Here is a 16,313-nt window from a genome sequence, read left to right as displayed (position 1 = left end):
GGCTGCAAGACGACAGGTAACACAACGATGCCTGTCACAGAATGGGGTAGCCCTATTTGTCCTGCCTGCTCGGGCGAGCCCCTGGCCCCTGCGGTTCCTCAGAGCAGGCTGGGCACTGCAGGAGAGCACAAGCCAGCACAACACAAATGATCAGAGGCCAACACTTACGGCAGTGCCATTTCTGCCTTTGGTCTGCTACATCAGGAACATCTCCAAGAACCAGAGTGTTTGCCAAGGGGCTGAGAAAAGCGCTGTGACGGGTCACTTGACAAGAAATAAAATCAACCCTAGAGCACCCACTCCTTGTTTATCCAGTCAGAAGCAAAAAGTTCCTACTAAGGTTATGAGCTTGGTTTGGTGCCAGCGAGGGGCTGCATCTGATCAGCTGCCCATCAGCATCCCACTCAACTGAGCTAAGCAGGCATGGAAGACCAGTGAACAGTGAGGCTGTTTTTTTTCGAGCTAAGCGTGAAAACAAAAGGAAAATAGAAGCAATGGGAAGGACACATCACATGAAAACAACATGCAGAAAACTGTGACTCCCTCTCAGGAAGACCAAACATCAGAATAAGAGTCTCAGGCACAAGGAGTACTAAGGCAGGACAACAGCAGCCACAGCACCACTGTGACAGGACAAAACCAAGGTTGCAAGGATTGTGGTTTCATCTCCTTTTTCACAGGGAAGAAAGGCCAGTAATGGTTTATCAGCATAAGAAAGGCACCCAAGAACATGCAGGGGCATTCTGGAGGTGCTGAGGAATTGCACTGCCTCAGATAACCAAACTACTTTCTTGAATTCAGCCTGCAATAGGGAACTTACAGACTCATCTGTACTAACATATTCACCTCTTCGTTGAGACTAGAGCCTTGAGGCCCCCGATGTCATTTTCATCCCAGGCCTTTCCAAAACACAAGCACCATTGAAATTGCTTCCATTTTCTTCCCATGTACACAACTGCAGCTTCTCTTTTGCCTTTAGCAGATTCAACCAAGAGCCCTGAGCACCAGGCTCTCCAGCTGATGGGCTACAGCTGATGGATTGACTGCCCTTTTCCCAGGCACATGCATTTATTGGAAGCCCAGGAACAGCAATGAACACCAGATTCTCTGAGGAAAGAAAGAATCTTTGCTGTAGGCTGAGACTGTCTTTAGGACAGGCAGCTCTTCCCACTTCCTTTGTCTGTCACCCTCTACTCACCAAGTTCAGACAGGGAATTCCTCTTTCTGAGGAAAGAATCAAATTCAACAGAAATGTGCTCTGCTACTGGCCAGGCTTTATGACCCACCCAACCCAAAAGGAAAGTTCAATAAAACATAAGAAAAAGGAGAAAAGGGAGAGGAAAACTATCTGCTGAAACAACATGGAGTTCACAGGCAAGAGGGAACTCCTGGCTGATCCAAAACTCCCAGCCTGTAACAGCTTTTGACTTTGACTATCAACTTTCAAAAACTGAACCATCCTTACAGCAAGCACGGAATTAATGATGTGACACTAGAAAAACAGTCGAAATTTCAGTATTTTGCATTATGTGTGTTGATGGTGAAAACCCACAATATCAGGGTGTGGGCAAAGAGCTGTGCAGGTTACTTCAGCCAGCAGCCAAGGAGGAGATTTGAAAGGAAGGGAAGGATGATGCCATACCACAGACAATCCTTTCACCCCAGAAATCTTAGTGTTCCCAGAGAAAACAGCAACCCAAGATAACTGCAAAAGGAGACATATGCATCTTTACATAACTTTCTAAAAAGTTAAATTCTTAACCACATCCAGACCACCTGGGGTTTGCTTCCTAAGCCATTGGGGCATCCACACCTGCCTGGCTGATCAGAGGGTGAGCAGCAGCACCAGTGTGCAGTGACTGGTGAGGAAACACACTGGAAGGTATTGCATGCCACCTCCTCCCCAGGCCTAGCGGACAGCACATGCTACAAGAAAACAAAATTTGCAGAAGACATTCTATTAGACTGATAGTAGAATCCTTCCCACTTACCAGTAACACCATAGCACAGAGGATGCATTAAGGAAGAATCAAATTTTTTTTGGCTAACAACTATCAGTCTGCAGATCACATTGATATAAGATCTGGAACCATATACAGGGGAGTCTTGGACCAGCTCTGAAAACATCCCAAAGAAGTTGAAGGGTTAGTGGCAGGCTTCGGATTTCATTTCTCACAAGCCATAGAAAAAAAGGCACTTAATACGATTAGACAATAATCCTGTTTTGCACTGCCTTCAGTGGTTATCTGTGGGCCTTTTTATCACCTGCAAATGGGCCTACCCCAGAAAAACACTTAACTATGTCATTAACCTTAAGCAGGAGATTCCTCCTTCACTCCATTGGATAGGGGCCTGCGTTCCTGCAGCAAACCTGCAGGACTCAGTAACCCAGATCCAGACATGCCTTTTTGCTGTGGAGGAGGAGATTATAAATGCCATTACCTCTTCAGTTTCCCAGCTTGAAAATTCCTTTGAGATACAGCTGTGATGTTTTAATGTATTTTAAATACTTCAAGACAAAAAAAAAAAAAAAGAAGTGGCCTGATAATCACATCTGCACATTCAGCACTCCTGATGAGAAAGCCAAGACACAGACTGCTCCAGTTCCACAAGTAAAGAACTTAAGTAATGCTTTTTGTGTAGCTCATGACCTCTGTCAAAGCAAGGGAAAAACTATGTATTTGGGTAATCTGATCAGACACTGCTTCTTAGTTATACATGCAGCCAGCCAGCACTTCTGGTGAGCCCAGAAGTCCAGTTGTAACACCAGGACAGTTATAAACACCATGCAAGGCTGGATATGGCAAGAACACCATTTGGACTCACAGCTACTGCTGTTACTCCCTATGCGCCATCTGTCCTGCCTACTGACTCATGTCACTTACCACTAGAGCTGTCAATGGGGCTGTAAATAAGCAGCTACTTATTATTGGCTTCTCTACACCTGTGAAGGGAGCATGCTCCAGCTGTGCAGCAGTAAACTGATGCTTAATTCAGGGCTACAACGTCCTTGCCCTTAAGGGGCTGCCCTCTGCTGACTTACCCAGGATTACATGGGCACAGCTCCTCAAAGATGGGAGGAATGCCAAGTCCAAGCACCGCCTTTCCCAGAAGGGCACCATCCGGGGGAGCACTCAACAGGATCAAACACTACTGCACATCATGCCAGGGCTTCTGTGCTCCTTCGGTTCACCTGCCTCCGCTCCTGGAGATGCGAGCTGCAGCAGCCACACTGTGTCCATGGCTGCTGGCGCATCCTGTGAGCTCCTGCCAGCATTCACCTTCCTGGAAAAGCATACAAGGGTCTGCAGGGACCACGGGTAAACTCCTCCATGCAATAAGGGTCAGTGAAGTAGCACTAAGAGGTACCACCAGTAATGGTGAATTCCTTTGACATACCACACTGTCCTTAGCATAGCTATAAGACTTAAAGAGACAATATTGGCCCAGTGGCCACTAGATTTTTGTATTTTGTTGAAGTACAACAAATAAAAGTTGTCCCAAGGTTTAGTTCCTAGAAGATAAGATACCTTGTCATAAAATCTGATTTAAGAAAATGAAACTGAGTGACATGTTGCTTCTCCAACAGCTGGTGTTAACTATTTTCAGATACAGAACTACAAATTAGATGGACAGCTACTCCAGCATGTCTCTAAATTTCCCCTTCTTAATTTTTTTTTTCTTCTGCCACAGAGAACTGGACAGGGATAAAACCTTCCCTAATCACTTCAAGTATTCTGTACACCCGGACAGTGGAAGGGAGAGGGGCCAAGGTACAGTTATTGGCAAGGGCCAGCAGGACCCTACTGGGCTCACTGTCCGAGTGGAGATTACCAACAGCTACTGCAGAGCTGCTACCTGCACCAACACTTCAGGAACATGGTCATACACAGCAGCAACAGCACTGCCTCAGCTGGCTCACTGCCTGTGAGACATCCATCCCTAACCCTAGTGAGCAAAGCATTGCAAAGACACACTTTCCCTGGTGTGAGAACAACTTCTGGTAAATTGAGCCCACCAGAGAACACTTCAAGGGGCAGAGGCTTGGGTCTGTTCTAGTGTTTGACCACCCTGACAGGAAAAAAAAAAGACAACCCACTTTTTCTCACATTTAAATGGAATTTCCTGTATTTCATTTGTGCTCATTACCTCTTGTCCTTCCACTGGATACCACCAAGAAGAGTGTGCATCAGTTGTCTTTACCCTGTCAGGAATTTACACACATGGGTAAGATCCCCCCCTGAGCTGCCTCTTCTCCAGGCTGAACAGCCCCAGCTCTCTCAGGCTCTCCCCACGTCAGATGCTCCCAGCTCTTCATCATCTGCGCAGCCCTTTGCTGGACTCTCTCCAGTACAGCCATGTCTCTCATGCTGGGGAAGCCAGCACTGCACACTGATGAACGCACAGAGCTGTAGCCTCATCGGTGCTGAGGAAAGGGGAAAGATCATCTCCCTTGAACTGCTGGCAAGGCTCTTCGTGCTGGCCCTCTCTTCTGCATTACAGATTACAACTAAGCAGATGGGAGTGATGGTATGAAAGTACAGCATTTGGTTTAAGAAGTAGAGCTGTATGATAATGAAGCAGAATCCAGCTTATGAGTACTCCCCTATTTATCTTCCTCTGCTTGAAGTCTTTAAAGATCATTTACAGTAACTGCTGCACAAGGGGATTACTAAGATCTCGCACAACTCCCATGAGCATCTAGCTCGGACAAAGACGACAGCAATTAAGAGGACGATATACACAGCTGCTGGACATCCCTCTTGAGGTCAAAATGCCATTGCTGCCTGGTCTCAGCCCAGTATTTTACAGGACAAGTCTGTGTGAAAAGGCAGAAGAAAAAAGTGGTAAAATCTCCATGATGCTTTTTTCCTTGTACAGCTATGCTAGGGCAACTGGAAAACAGTATGAAGGGGTCACCATCGTTCAAATAAATCTATTTCACAGTAAGCTCTACAACATGAAGCACTGCACTTAAATCGGCCAATATAAGAATCTCTCACCATTTCAAAATTTCTGAACTGCACTACTGTTCTTGAATATCTGTTTCCAGACAGCAAAAGCAAGGAGCTACAATGGCAGCTGTGTGGATCTCCTGCTCCTTGGGCAACCAGGAGTTGAGGTTGTGCCCACGGCAGGCTGAGGAGTGGTTTGGGCCTTTCCAATCCTGTTTTCTGAATGCCTTGTGTAAATGTGTATATATGACACCAGATCCATTACAGAGCTCTTGCTGCCAGAACAATGCTTTGTCTTCACCTTGAAGGCAAGAAGGCAGAAACAGGGCTGAAGTCCTGTTCTGAAGGTGATGCTTTCATAGGCAAATGTTTGGCCAAGCCCAGAAGCAAGACTGACCTACTTGACCTAGTAGGCACGAAGAACTAGCTGATTCAGGGACCTGGCTCTATCACAGTATTCAGAAGTGTGCTGACCACAGATGAGAGAACTGTAGGCAGAACAGGCTGCAGTGTGGTCTGGTCTAAAAGAAGCTCTAATTGATATTTATTCTGGAACTCCATTGAGCCACTTTTCGCACATGGAGGAATGAAGCCTTGGCCAGACCCTCGCTACCTTCCCAAGCCTTCCACATCTTTGTTCCACTGTTTCTTTGTTCCACTGTTCCTCAAAGGTAGAACAGTGATGGCTGGTTGGGGTTTTCCTACAGAAGGACAGCGAATTCTTGCAGACAGCCATCTCTCCTTCCAGAGACAAAAACTTCCCTAGCTTCAGTGGCATCAGCAGAACAGACACTGTCCTGAAGCAAAGCAGAGCACTTTTGCAGGTATGACAGCAACTCCCACCCACGTCTCACAAGATGGTTGTTCTCATGTGAGGAAGTCTGATAAGGTTAAGCCTACCCGTTGATGTGGTTTTCTTCTTTTTTGCCCCATGACCTTTCATGCTTCACAGATGACAACATGCTTACTTCAATTCTTCAGGATTTGGTAGGCAGATATTATTCTCAAAGCACCCAAGTGTCTAGGAGGACAAGCCCCACTGAACTGGATAATGTAACTACAGGATTTTCACACTTGTGAAAACACAGATTCATGGATTAGATTCTTAATCAATGAAATCAAAGGTTAGCTTAGAGGAGAGAGAGAGAGCCTGCTGTTGCCTGACATTAAATTCACATTACAGAGGGCTTGTCAAATGCTACCTGGATTCTGAAAGACTCGTAAGAATCTCCTGTGTTGGCACTGGAGCCAAAGGTTAATGGTCTTTTGCCATAAAAACATCTGGGTTCAAAACAGAATGATGGAATAGAACAACGCCAGCCTGTTGTCTGGGTCTGTTTTGTTCAGTGCTTTGAATTAGCCCAGCATCTTGTGTGGCTGCCCTCTTCAGACTGTATCTTATACCACAGAAATTTTTTTATGCTTACAGGCAACACCAGGGTGCACCAAAAATAAAAAATGTTTTTTTTGAAAAAGCTTTTCTGGTTTAAGAATAGCATTTGGATATCAGGAGAGGTCCAAATGAGCAGAAGTGCCCAGACAGCAGACAGAAGCAATGGCTGGACAGAACTGAGCAGATTCCAGTTTGGTAACAACTTCATCCCCACGATCAATTTTCTTTATGGTTTTCCTCAGAATAAGCAGAGTACCCATTTTTGAAGTATTAGCTATCAAGGTTACTGGCTGTTCCACAATAAATCTATTCAGGCCATGATCATTGCTCCTCAGGCAACCACTAACTTCCAGTCCAGTGCCTGATTAGTTTTGTCTATCAAAATGAGATCCAAAAGCATGTCCTCCTATCGGCTGCCATATCTTTAGAATTAAGAAAAAAGCCCACCTAATCTTACCGATTTTTAGAATGCTCAGCAACATTTGACAGGACATATTCCTTATAGGTTTTCTTTCTTCAAAGTACAAGAGGTCTTTAAGGTCTGTTTCTGCTCTGAATTAGCCTATTTCTCATTTGAAATCACATTTTTTCCAAGCTTGACCACTTTAAACACAAATATGCAGCAGTTTACTATGAGAAAAAAGAAAAACAAATTTAAATTTAAGTAAATGCACACATTCACTCATCAATTATTACTTGTTTCTGTTGCAGAAGAAATTAAAAGTAGAGTGCCAAATAATAACTGGGAATATACTAACATGTTTTGTGGCAAGTAAGAAGAATCTTACCTACACCTGTGACAGATGACAGAACTAGAGAAATATTATGCATTTTTGGAGGAGTCTATGTCCTTCTCAGACAACCCTAGCAGCTGTAGCACACATACCGGGGAAATACTGAACATGTTTGACACTGTGCTCACCTCTAGTACTAGAAAAATCATCACCATGGGTACAGGCATAAAACCTACTAGCTTACCATGTAATCTGGGGAAAACCAACTCCACTGCAGTCTTAAACCCCACCTTTCACAAATTTTCCCAAAACAAATCCAAGTCCAATCTGAGTAGCACTGTGGATAATGCAATTCTGAGTGTCTATAACATCTTGCAAAAAGTGTGATCTCAGTAAGAACTTACTGAATTTGTAATAAGTTTTAGAAGAGTTTTTCCTGAGCAAGTACACAACTGTTGAGCCCTTTAACTGACAACAGTTTAGAGGAAGCTCCAGCAGTGCCGAGTTTGAGAAAATACTGCACGAGGTCTTTCAGAGATTTCCATGAAGCTAAGTCTTGAGGCTAAAAACACTGAAAAGCCAGAGATGAACATGAAGTGACTGTTAAAGACACTGATCAACACTGATCCCAACTTTGGGTCAGACAATTTAGCAGTTATGTCCAAAAGAACAGAGCCTGAAGAACTGAGCAACTTAAACACAAATTCACCTAAGCAAAGCCCAGTAGGACTAAAAAGACAAAAATAGCATTGGAACATTTAGATATACAACCAGAGGAAGTAAGTAGAAAAAGAATGAGACACGACAAGAAAACACTTGCTGTGAGGCTAGTCAAACACTGGGACAGGTTACCTACTGCAACAACTGTGGAGTGTCCACCCCTGGAGATATTAAAAGCCCAACCGGACATGGTCCTGTGCAACTTCCTCTGCCCCAATTGAGCAAGGGGGGGGGGGGGAGCACCAGAGGTTTCCCTGAACCTTGAGTATTGTGTGATTCTGTAGCAAGCTGTTCTGATAATCGCCATAATACAATGACAGCCTTTATTCAGAAGGGTACTTAAGGGTATGCTTAAATTTATGCATGAACCCTACAAAAGTCAAAGGAGTTGCAGTTACTGGAAGCAAAAATTTATTTGCACACCTCTAAGCATATGCTCTTCACTTACCGCTGTTGAAGAAAAATTTACCCACAGGCTTAAACAAGTACTCAGGTCCTTTTCTGAATGGCCTTTTTGTCTGTTCTTTTGTACGTAGCACTTGGCTTCACTAGTTTATCGTGCTCCATTTACTTAGCATTATATTCTGATCAGATTTCCACACAGAAGCCTGAAGCACTGTCACTGAAGCACATACAGGAAGAAATGACCAGTTTCTAATCATGTGAATTAAAAAGCCTCTGTAGCATCTTGGCAGCAGGCCAACACTATTAGCAAAATACTAGGAAAGCAGAAGTAGCAGCTATAGCCATTAGCATAAAGAACCTGGAATCACGACTCCAGTATACCATGTCCTCAGAACTAGTCAACAGTCCCCCTACAGCCTTCCAGTTTGTTCCCACATTCACAAAATGAAGCAATGTGCTTATATGCAGTTCTCAAACAAACACCATAATCTATCATATATATAACTAGAGAGAAAAAATACATAGAAACCAGACATTGACAAAATACAAATATTGCATTGCTTGATATTCCAGTAAAAAGCAGCATGCAAGTTTGCTTCAGAAAATAGCAGCTTAGCATTCACTTACACTCACAAGTTCATTCTGAGTCAAGTTTGAAGAGTGGCCAGTTTCCAACATTTTCCTGAACACATGTGCAGCAAATTGCTAATGGCAGGCAGAAAAAAAAAGCATACAGCAGCTTTCCCTGTGCCCGATGAATCGATTCTGCCATGTCTATGGCTAATGTTCTTATATTTAATAGTGCTAGCATCATGTCAGTGGCTGAGTTCAGCATTGCTTTCAGTTAAAAAACCAAAAATGTCACCAACCAAAAGAAACAAATACCCCCACCCTTTTTAACTTGAGAAAACATGACTCGTGCAGCATTTAAAAATCAAATTTTAGCATTGTTCATCTACTTGAACTGTTGTTTTTGTCCTCTGCACATGCACTGGGCTTGGTGCCCAGCAGTGAGACAAAGGTAGCAGAGAAAGAGCTTTGTTTCCATTCATAGCTGCTTGCTGCCAGAACAAGCTGACAGGAACCAGTTACAGTAGAAATTAGGTGTTGAAGGGAAGAGTTCAAGAGATCTACAACACTCCAGTCAGCTCATTTTATCTCCTGCATCAAGGTCCTCTACAATGGCAATTCCTTGCTTCTGCCTCCTAAGAATTCTCAACAATATTCTGTAAGCAGAATTTTGATTACATGGATGTCAACAACTTCTGTTAAAGAACAAAAGGTTAAGTAGGCCCTTGGAAGAAGCAGTCCAGAAAGGAACCCCCCAGCACAAAGGGAAGTGTTTCATTTTAACAGACTTCTACCCATGCTCTGCTTGTGCTCGAGGGAACATCACTTCCCAGTGCAAGGGCACAACCTGATGTACATACAGTGAAGGCACTTGACTGAACAAAACGGGCTCAGCAGAGTAACTGACATTTACCTGCAACTTAACATTTACCTGCAAGGAGAACTTGGATGCTCTAGACAAAAGCAGAACCCAGCTGTGTAAGGTACCAGACAAGCCTTAAGACCCAGTAGTGGACAAGATTAGACCAGACGCAGCACCACTCTGACTGGAATACCACTTAAGTGATGCAACTTTTGGAAGGAGAGGGGGGAAAAAAGGCACTGATTTCCGAACCATTAAAAACGTGCAACAGTTCAACTAGGGAAAAAGCATAGAGGATGTTAGATCACTGCAGAAGAGCGCCAGAACTGTGAGCATTAGAAGCTACACATCAAGATAAATGGAAGTCAAACATCTTCCTCAGGATCAGCTTTGTTTACTGCCTGCACAAGATCATGGATAATGAACAACAACAATAACCTTTTTTATGATCACCTGAGTACATAACAGGTCCAACACAACACCTTACTAGAGCTTCTGGCAGCTACAAGTTGAAACTACCATTTCAGCTTAGGTCTCCAAAGCAGTCATGTTTAAAATGTAAAAAAAATCCAAAACATTCAGACTGTTAAGAGGTTACAGAGGAGACTTTTTGTGTAGAACATTTAAAACAACCTGCCAAGATGCATGTCATTAACGTTGCAGGATACCTCCTGAAGCCCACTTAGTTGGGAGATTTAGGTTAGATATCAGGAAAAAAATTTTTACTGAGAGGGTTGTCAAACATTGGAATGGGCTGCCCAGGGAAGTGGTTGAGTCACCATCCCTGGAGATATTCAAAAAGCGAGTGGACAGGGTACTTCAGGACCTGGTTTAGTGGGCATGGTTAACGGTTGAACCCGATGATCTTGAAGGTCTTTTCCAAACTAAATGATTCTATGATAAATACTGTATGTTGATGCGAGCCAGGTCTTCAGTAACTCTGAAAATCTGGGCTTGCACCCATCCTTTTATTTGTATTTCTTACCAGCTAATAAATGCTCCCTCTTCCTGTTACTCATTACTAATTTTTGCAATTCTTGTTTTAACTATAATATGAGGAAAGCGGGAATGGCACAGCAGCAGACCTAAAAAAATAAGCATACCCCCAAAAAACCAATGCAAAGCCCATACACCTCTTTCTCCAGACTGAGCTTCTAGTTCCAGAGATGGGACGGCCCTATGTGCCAAGACATTAGAGAGAAGGTACCTGTAAGCAAAGTGATGGTGTTTGCACTGCACAAAGCAGCTTCTTAGCTTGCATTTGTCACTAAATACGCAGAGTAACTGTAGCAAACTCCAGAAGTGTCTGTGATCAGCTCACGGGAATCACAGTCAATTACAGTCTTCTACATATATAACCTATTACCGAAACTCACTTTTGGAGTCACAAACCATATGTCGTCTTGTGCCATCTCCTCGCTTCCGTCAATTCAGTGGAGCTCAAAGTAACAAAAAGTCTTGAGAGAGTTCAGCTTGTCTCATCTATACAGGTATTTTCAAATCTGACAGTCAAGCTTACTCCAACTGTGCCAACTGAAAATAATTTTATATAGTGTGTACCATTTTTGTATTTATTTTGTCTGATGATATACCCCTTGTAACTGCCTTTCTTATTCAAGACAATTTTACACAAAGTCATGGTCAAATTCACCTAAGTAAAAAAGAATTAAAAGGAGAGTGAGACTCATTTCCTGCCTTTGCATGCCTTCAGTCTTCCACTAATGGGAAGTGGAGGATTCTTTACACACTTTTGAAGTCTCCTCCTCACACTAAACTATCATATAACTACTCTTAATTCTGCTTAATATCCAGTTGCAGTACTCCATTCCCCTTCACTTCAGAAAGAAAGCTGTCATCAAAAAAGTGACAAGATCAGGAAAAGTAGAACTCAAAAGTTAACAAGTGCATGCAAGATCAATGATTCAAGAAACATGTCAAAACTACTTAAGACAAAAGGCAAATTTATGAATCAAAATGGAAAAGAAGCAACAATTTCCAAGTGTGTGACCAAGTTTAATGATACATCTGTTCTCTGAAACACTTGACCATCAATAACATTTCATGGGTTATGATGCCCAGAATGTTACTTCATAGGTGTTTTATATGAATATTTACAAAGACTTTCAAAATTCAGTGGCACTAAACAAACGAGAAGAACTTAAAATTTTAAGCTACAATGCTTAAAAAATGTAAACAGTTTATTTTACATAGTTGTAAAATATAAGAACTTTCTAATGCAGCTTAATTTTATCTGGAAGGTGAATATATCCTGGTGCCCGTGAACAAGGAATGAGAGAATTCTTTACACAAGTATTGTGCTCCAGTGTGCAAAAAAATTATATATAAGAAAGGAATCTAAAGTCCACAACAATTAAAAGACAACAAAAAATTTTCACGTCCTGAAGTAGAGAAATTTATAAAAACATTTACACATGATTGCTGACCCATCAAAAACTTGCATAACTTAAAATTCTGACATTAGCAACTACAAATTCAAAATCTTTCTCAAATGGAATTTTGTGCAAAGATCAGACTAGATCATTCAGCATTTTTCCAGACATACCTCCAACCTTCCTTTCCCATCCCCATTCCTGACATCTAGTGGCCAGAAGCAGCACTAAAATCCTTTTGATATATGTTCAAATTAGTGCATGTAACCAAAAGGCACACACATGTGTGAATACGTTTTCGTGCAGAAACCTGTGCAGGTTCACAATTATGTTGCAAAACAACTGTTCATAGAAAGTTTAGAATCTAATGTTTGGCAGGATTATTCTTACACATTCCTTTCTATTCTACAAGCCCAGGTGTTAATAAGTAGACACTGCTTTCCAAGGTTCCAATATTTGAGTAGCCTTAAAATAAAGATTTAAAAAATAAAATCAGCCTGTAACATTATTATATTAGATACTTCACTTTTGCCCGCATTATTTATGGAATTTTAATCCCACAGTACCATAGCTTTATGCTGTCAGTTGCAAAACAACTAAGATACATATTTCTTTTTGTTAATGAAGACTTTGATTGCTCCAGTAAAGTCAGCAGATAAAAGCACTTCTGTGTGATCTGTCTTCAAAGCTCCTTGATAAGGAAAGAGAATAAACTGTTAGTTAATTAAAAAAAAAAATAAAAATATAAAAATCAAGCTCTCATTAAAAGATAAGCTATCACTGTGACACCCTTCTTCCTCTATCACATTCCTGTTATCTAGCCAATACTTCAAGAAACATCTGCATTGCTAGGAAAGGGACTTTTTCATTATATGATGGTACAGCTCTACCTCCTAATAGCTCAAGTGCAAAAAGAATAATCCTAAACTACACAGGACAATAGCCATGAGCCTCGCTTCACATTCTCTCAGGTTTTAAGAATGCAACAGATGCTAAAATGTTCAACTGCTAAGGTAGGAATATATATCCATGCCCCTGTAAGGACTTTTCTTCTCAATAAACCCTCCTCCCAAATTGAAAGTATTCTTCATAATCTTTTCCTCCTCATACCATGGTATTAAGCAGAGCTCATCTTAAACACCTACCAGAGGGTATGGTATCTGATGTTTCAGAATCTTCTCCCTTACTTTCAGTTTCTTGCTTTTCAGAAGTATCCAGTGACACCATCAAACCAGGATTGGGAGCAAAAATCGCGGATGTGACCACTGCATTATGCGCTTCAGGAAAACAATCCAAGTTTGATTACTTTGTTTCAAGGAATTGTTAATTTTACAAGAATAGGAGGCATAAATATTTTAGTAAATATCCAAGAATCTCAGTGCTAGTGGCACCAGATAAGCTTATCATTCAAGGAGCATTTGTCATTGTTTTATAAGCTTAGGGATCTCCGAAGTTCCTGGAAATGCCCAAAACTAACTGGCAAGAGCTCCAACACATTTGATATAAACATGGCCCAAACATTTCCCCAAAACTGCGTATGTGTGGAGGAGATAAAAGAATTGCTCTTCTTTCTTTTTTTTTTTATTTTAAATCCTGCCATGAAAGAAAAAAGCTTGCATTTGTTTTCAAAGTCACTTTTCCATAAAGGATCTAAGGATTGATAATTATTTTAATTTCTACACTTATACAATCAAGTTCTGCCAGCAAAACATTACATTCATTCAGAATCTCTTACTGAAGCTGGACAAAAACTCTTAGCTACTCTGTCTCTTGCCATCCCAATTATGCATCTGTAGAGAGTTTCCTGTGGACAAGGTTTTCTGACAGTTCACTTATTGAAAATCCACCAATTACAATGCATATGGCTAACATTTGTTCAAACTACATGAACAGCACTGCTGAGCAAATAAAGAACTAGATGATAAAAATATTTAACTTTTGAAATCATACAAGCTTCGATAAAACAAAGATCACAAGTTGAATTTTACCTTTAATGCCTTCCCAGAAGTCATTACGGTCTCTTCTTACAGATGTAAACTTGCTCAAGTCATGGTATGTACTCCAAATATAAACATATTTGTCTTCTGAACCACTTACAATGTAGGTAAAGTCATGGCTAAAGATTCAAAGAAGGAAAAACATTACTTTTCTTAGCTGTTCAAACTACCATTACAATAGCCCTCCAGATGACCTGCAGCTTTACAAGTGCAATCAGGCTAAATTCACAGTTCAAACTGATCCTTAATTTTCACGACTGCAGCTCAAAAAAAATACACAGTCCTTAAATGAATGTGCATGCAAGCTTCCTGATGCTCTCCCTCTGGAAGAAAAAATAGTTCTTATGAATAGCACACAGCAGCTGTTCTCCTGCATCTTCCGACACAAAAGAGGGTTAATCTAACAGCTATAATCAGCAACAAGAAAATGGCATAAACTTTAAGTGCAATTTGCCTCTGTTTGAGTCCAGAACCTGTGTGAACATCTGAGACTGTGTAACAGGAATTGTTTACAATATAATCATGGACCCCCCCACACACACACAGATAGAAGATAAAAGATACTCAGCGAGATTGTAACCATGTGACTGTATAATACACAGTGACAGAGACAAAACAGTACCTGCAAATCCAACTCAAATACTTACTTTTATTTTACTTACTGCATGAGTATGCCACATATCTAAAATCTAACACTAACTATGCTACAGCCCTGTAAGTAGAAATGACTTAATTTGGGAAATTAAATCTTGAGCAGGGAGGCTGCACAAGATGACCTCCAGAGGTCCCTTCCAACCTCAACCATTCTGTGAAATACTGTGAAAGGATCTTTAAGGCTGACCAAGGCCAACAGCTGACAATCAAGATTAAACCTGGCATTATTCCTTAAGCACTGCCGCCCTCCTCCGCTCAAACATCCAGATTAAACAGATACCCAAACATTTTTTCCCTTCAGCTTCTGCAACACCCAAAGAGGGAATAGAACAAATATTCTTCTCCCTCTACTCTATCTCTTTTACTACCTTAAAAAACAGTATTTCCATGGCAGTCACAGTAATGTACTCAAACTCAGAAAAGCATCCTAGGCCAGCACAGAGAAAGAAGAAAAAAGAATTCCAACTCAGATTAGCTGGCTGTTTCCTGACAGTGATGATACACAGGCAGTGACCAACAGCCTTGGGCAACAGTTGGGTGACCAACACATCTGCCACAATACCTGACAAAATTAAGGAAATAAAACCTATTTATCACAGAGGAGAGAAAAGAAGTGGTGTCCCAGCCCCACCAGTTCTAGCACAGTTCCTGCATTTACAGCAATAGTAATGAACATGCATCATACTGTCAACACAAAAGGATTCACTCACTCACAGAAGCTCCCTGCTCATAGGCAGCTTTGTCATTCTTGACCAGAGCCTTTAGTTACCTTTGTATTCTGAGCCAAGTAACATTTCAAAGGCTCAGTTTCATACCAAAGCAAACAGATTATTTAAACAAAAGCCTCTGTCCTTCAGCCACAGCATTTCCCAAATCCAACAACTCCACTGTTATAATACTGTCTTACCTAAAACTGGCTTTGATTTGGCTGCTGCTGTTGACATAACCTTTGTATTTCATCGATAAAGACAGATCTCTTAGGTCATACAATCTGATTCTGGAATCATTTGATGTCACTAGTATCTAGAAAATAAATAAATAAAATTTAGGAGTGGAAACCATTAGCCTGTCCAAGAAGGAGCAACAGAGTTCATTCAAACAGTCAGAATTCCAGTCTGTTTGATTAAAAAAAGTGACACAGACAAATAATATGCCCAAAGAAGCAGAACAAGATTTAGGACAATGACATTTTTCTCTCCCATCTTCTCTCAATGGACAGAACACAACTTCACCATCAAGATCATCCTGACTGGTCTGAACCAGAACAGCTGTATTTACTGAAGTAAAATGTGGGGCCAAAGAACAGTCATCAATTTGCAAAGAGTATTTTGGAACACATTCCACAATAATATAGCAGAGCAGCTATTCTGGTGAGGTAAATTTCTGGAGTCATGACCTATCAGTCATGAAGCACAGATCAGAGGCCATTATCTGCTATGTAAACAAACTGGGCTTTTCTTGGTTGATGTGAGTTTGATTCCTTTTCACATTTTTCAGATCAGAAGCTTAAATGTACTTGTAAGGAACAGAGAAGTCTATGAAAGGGTTGTCAAAATGCATAAGGGCATTCAGCTGATTAGCCCTTTCATGGTACCTTAGAAGCAGAGCAGAGTGTAGGTTAGCAGTAAGTCTC

At 41.4% G+C, this 16,313-nt stretch overlaps 1 protein-coding gene across 3 annotated transcripts in view; it reads right to left on the bottom strand.

Moving 5' to 3' along the window:
• Window positions 1-11,631: 11,631 nt before the first annotated feature.
• WDR44 (WD repeat domain 44) overlaps window positions 11,632-16,313 on the bottom strand; it is a 29,401-nt gene continuing 24,719 nt past the window's right edge. For all 3 annotated transcript variants that reach the window (XM_049827776.1, XM_049827775.1, XM_049827777.1), the window contains exons 17-20: window positions 15,588-15,703; window positions 14,018-14,145; window positions 13,175-13,306; window positions 11,632-12,720 (exon numbers count right to left, since the gene is read on the bottom strand). In XM_049827776.1, coding sequence (XP_049683733.1) covers window positions 12,626-12,720; window positions 13,175-13,306; window positions 14,018-14,145; window positions 15,588-15,703 — 471 coding nt within the window. In that variant the 3' untranslated portion in view covers window positions 11,632-12,625. The remainder of the gene's footprint in view (window positions 12,721-13,174; window positions 13,307-14,017; window positions 14,146-15,587; window positions 15,704-16,313) is intronic.

Source organism: Accipiter gentilis, chromosome 24 (genome assembly GCF_929443795.1).
Source record: "Accipiter gentilis chromosome 24, bAccGen1.1, whole genome shotgun sequence".
NCBI classification, from domain to species: Eukaryota; Metazoa; Chordata; class Aves; order Accipitriformes; family Accipitridae; genus Astur; species Astur gentilis.
The sequence above is the reverse complement of the archived record's forward strand: the minus strand, read 5'-3'. Positions and strand labels throughout refer to the sequence as shown.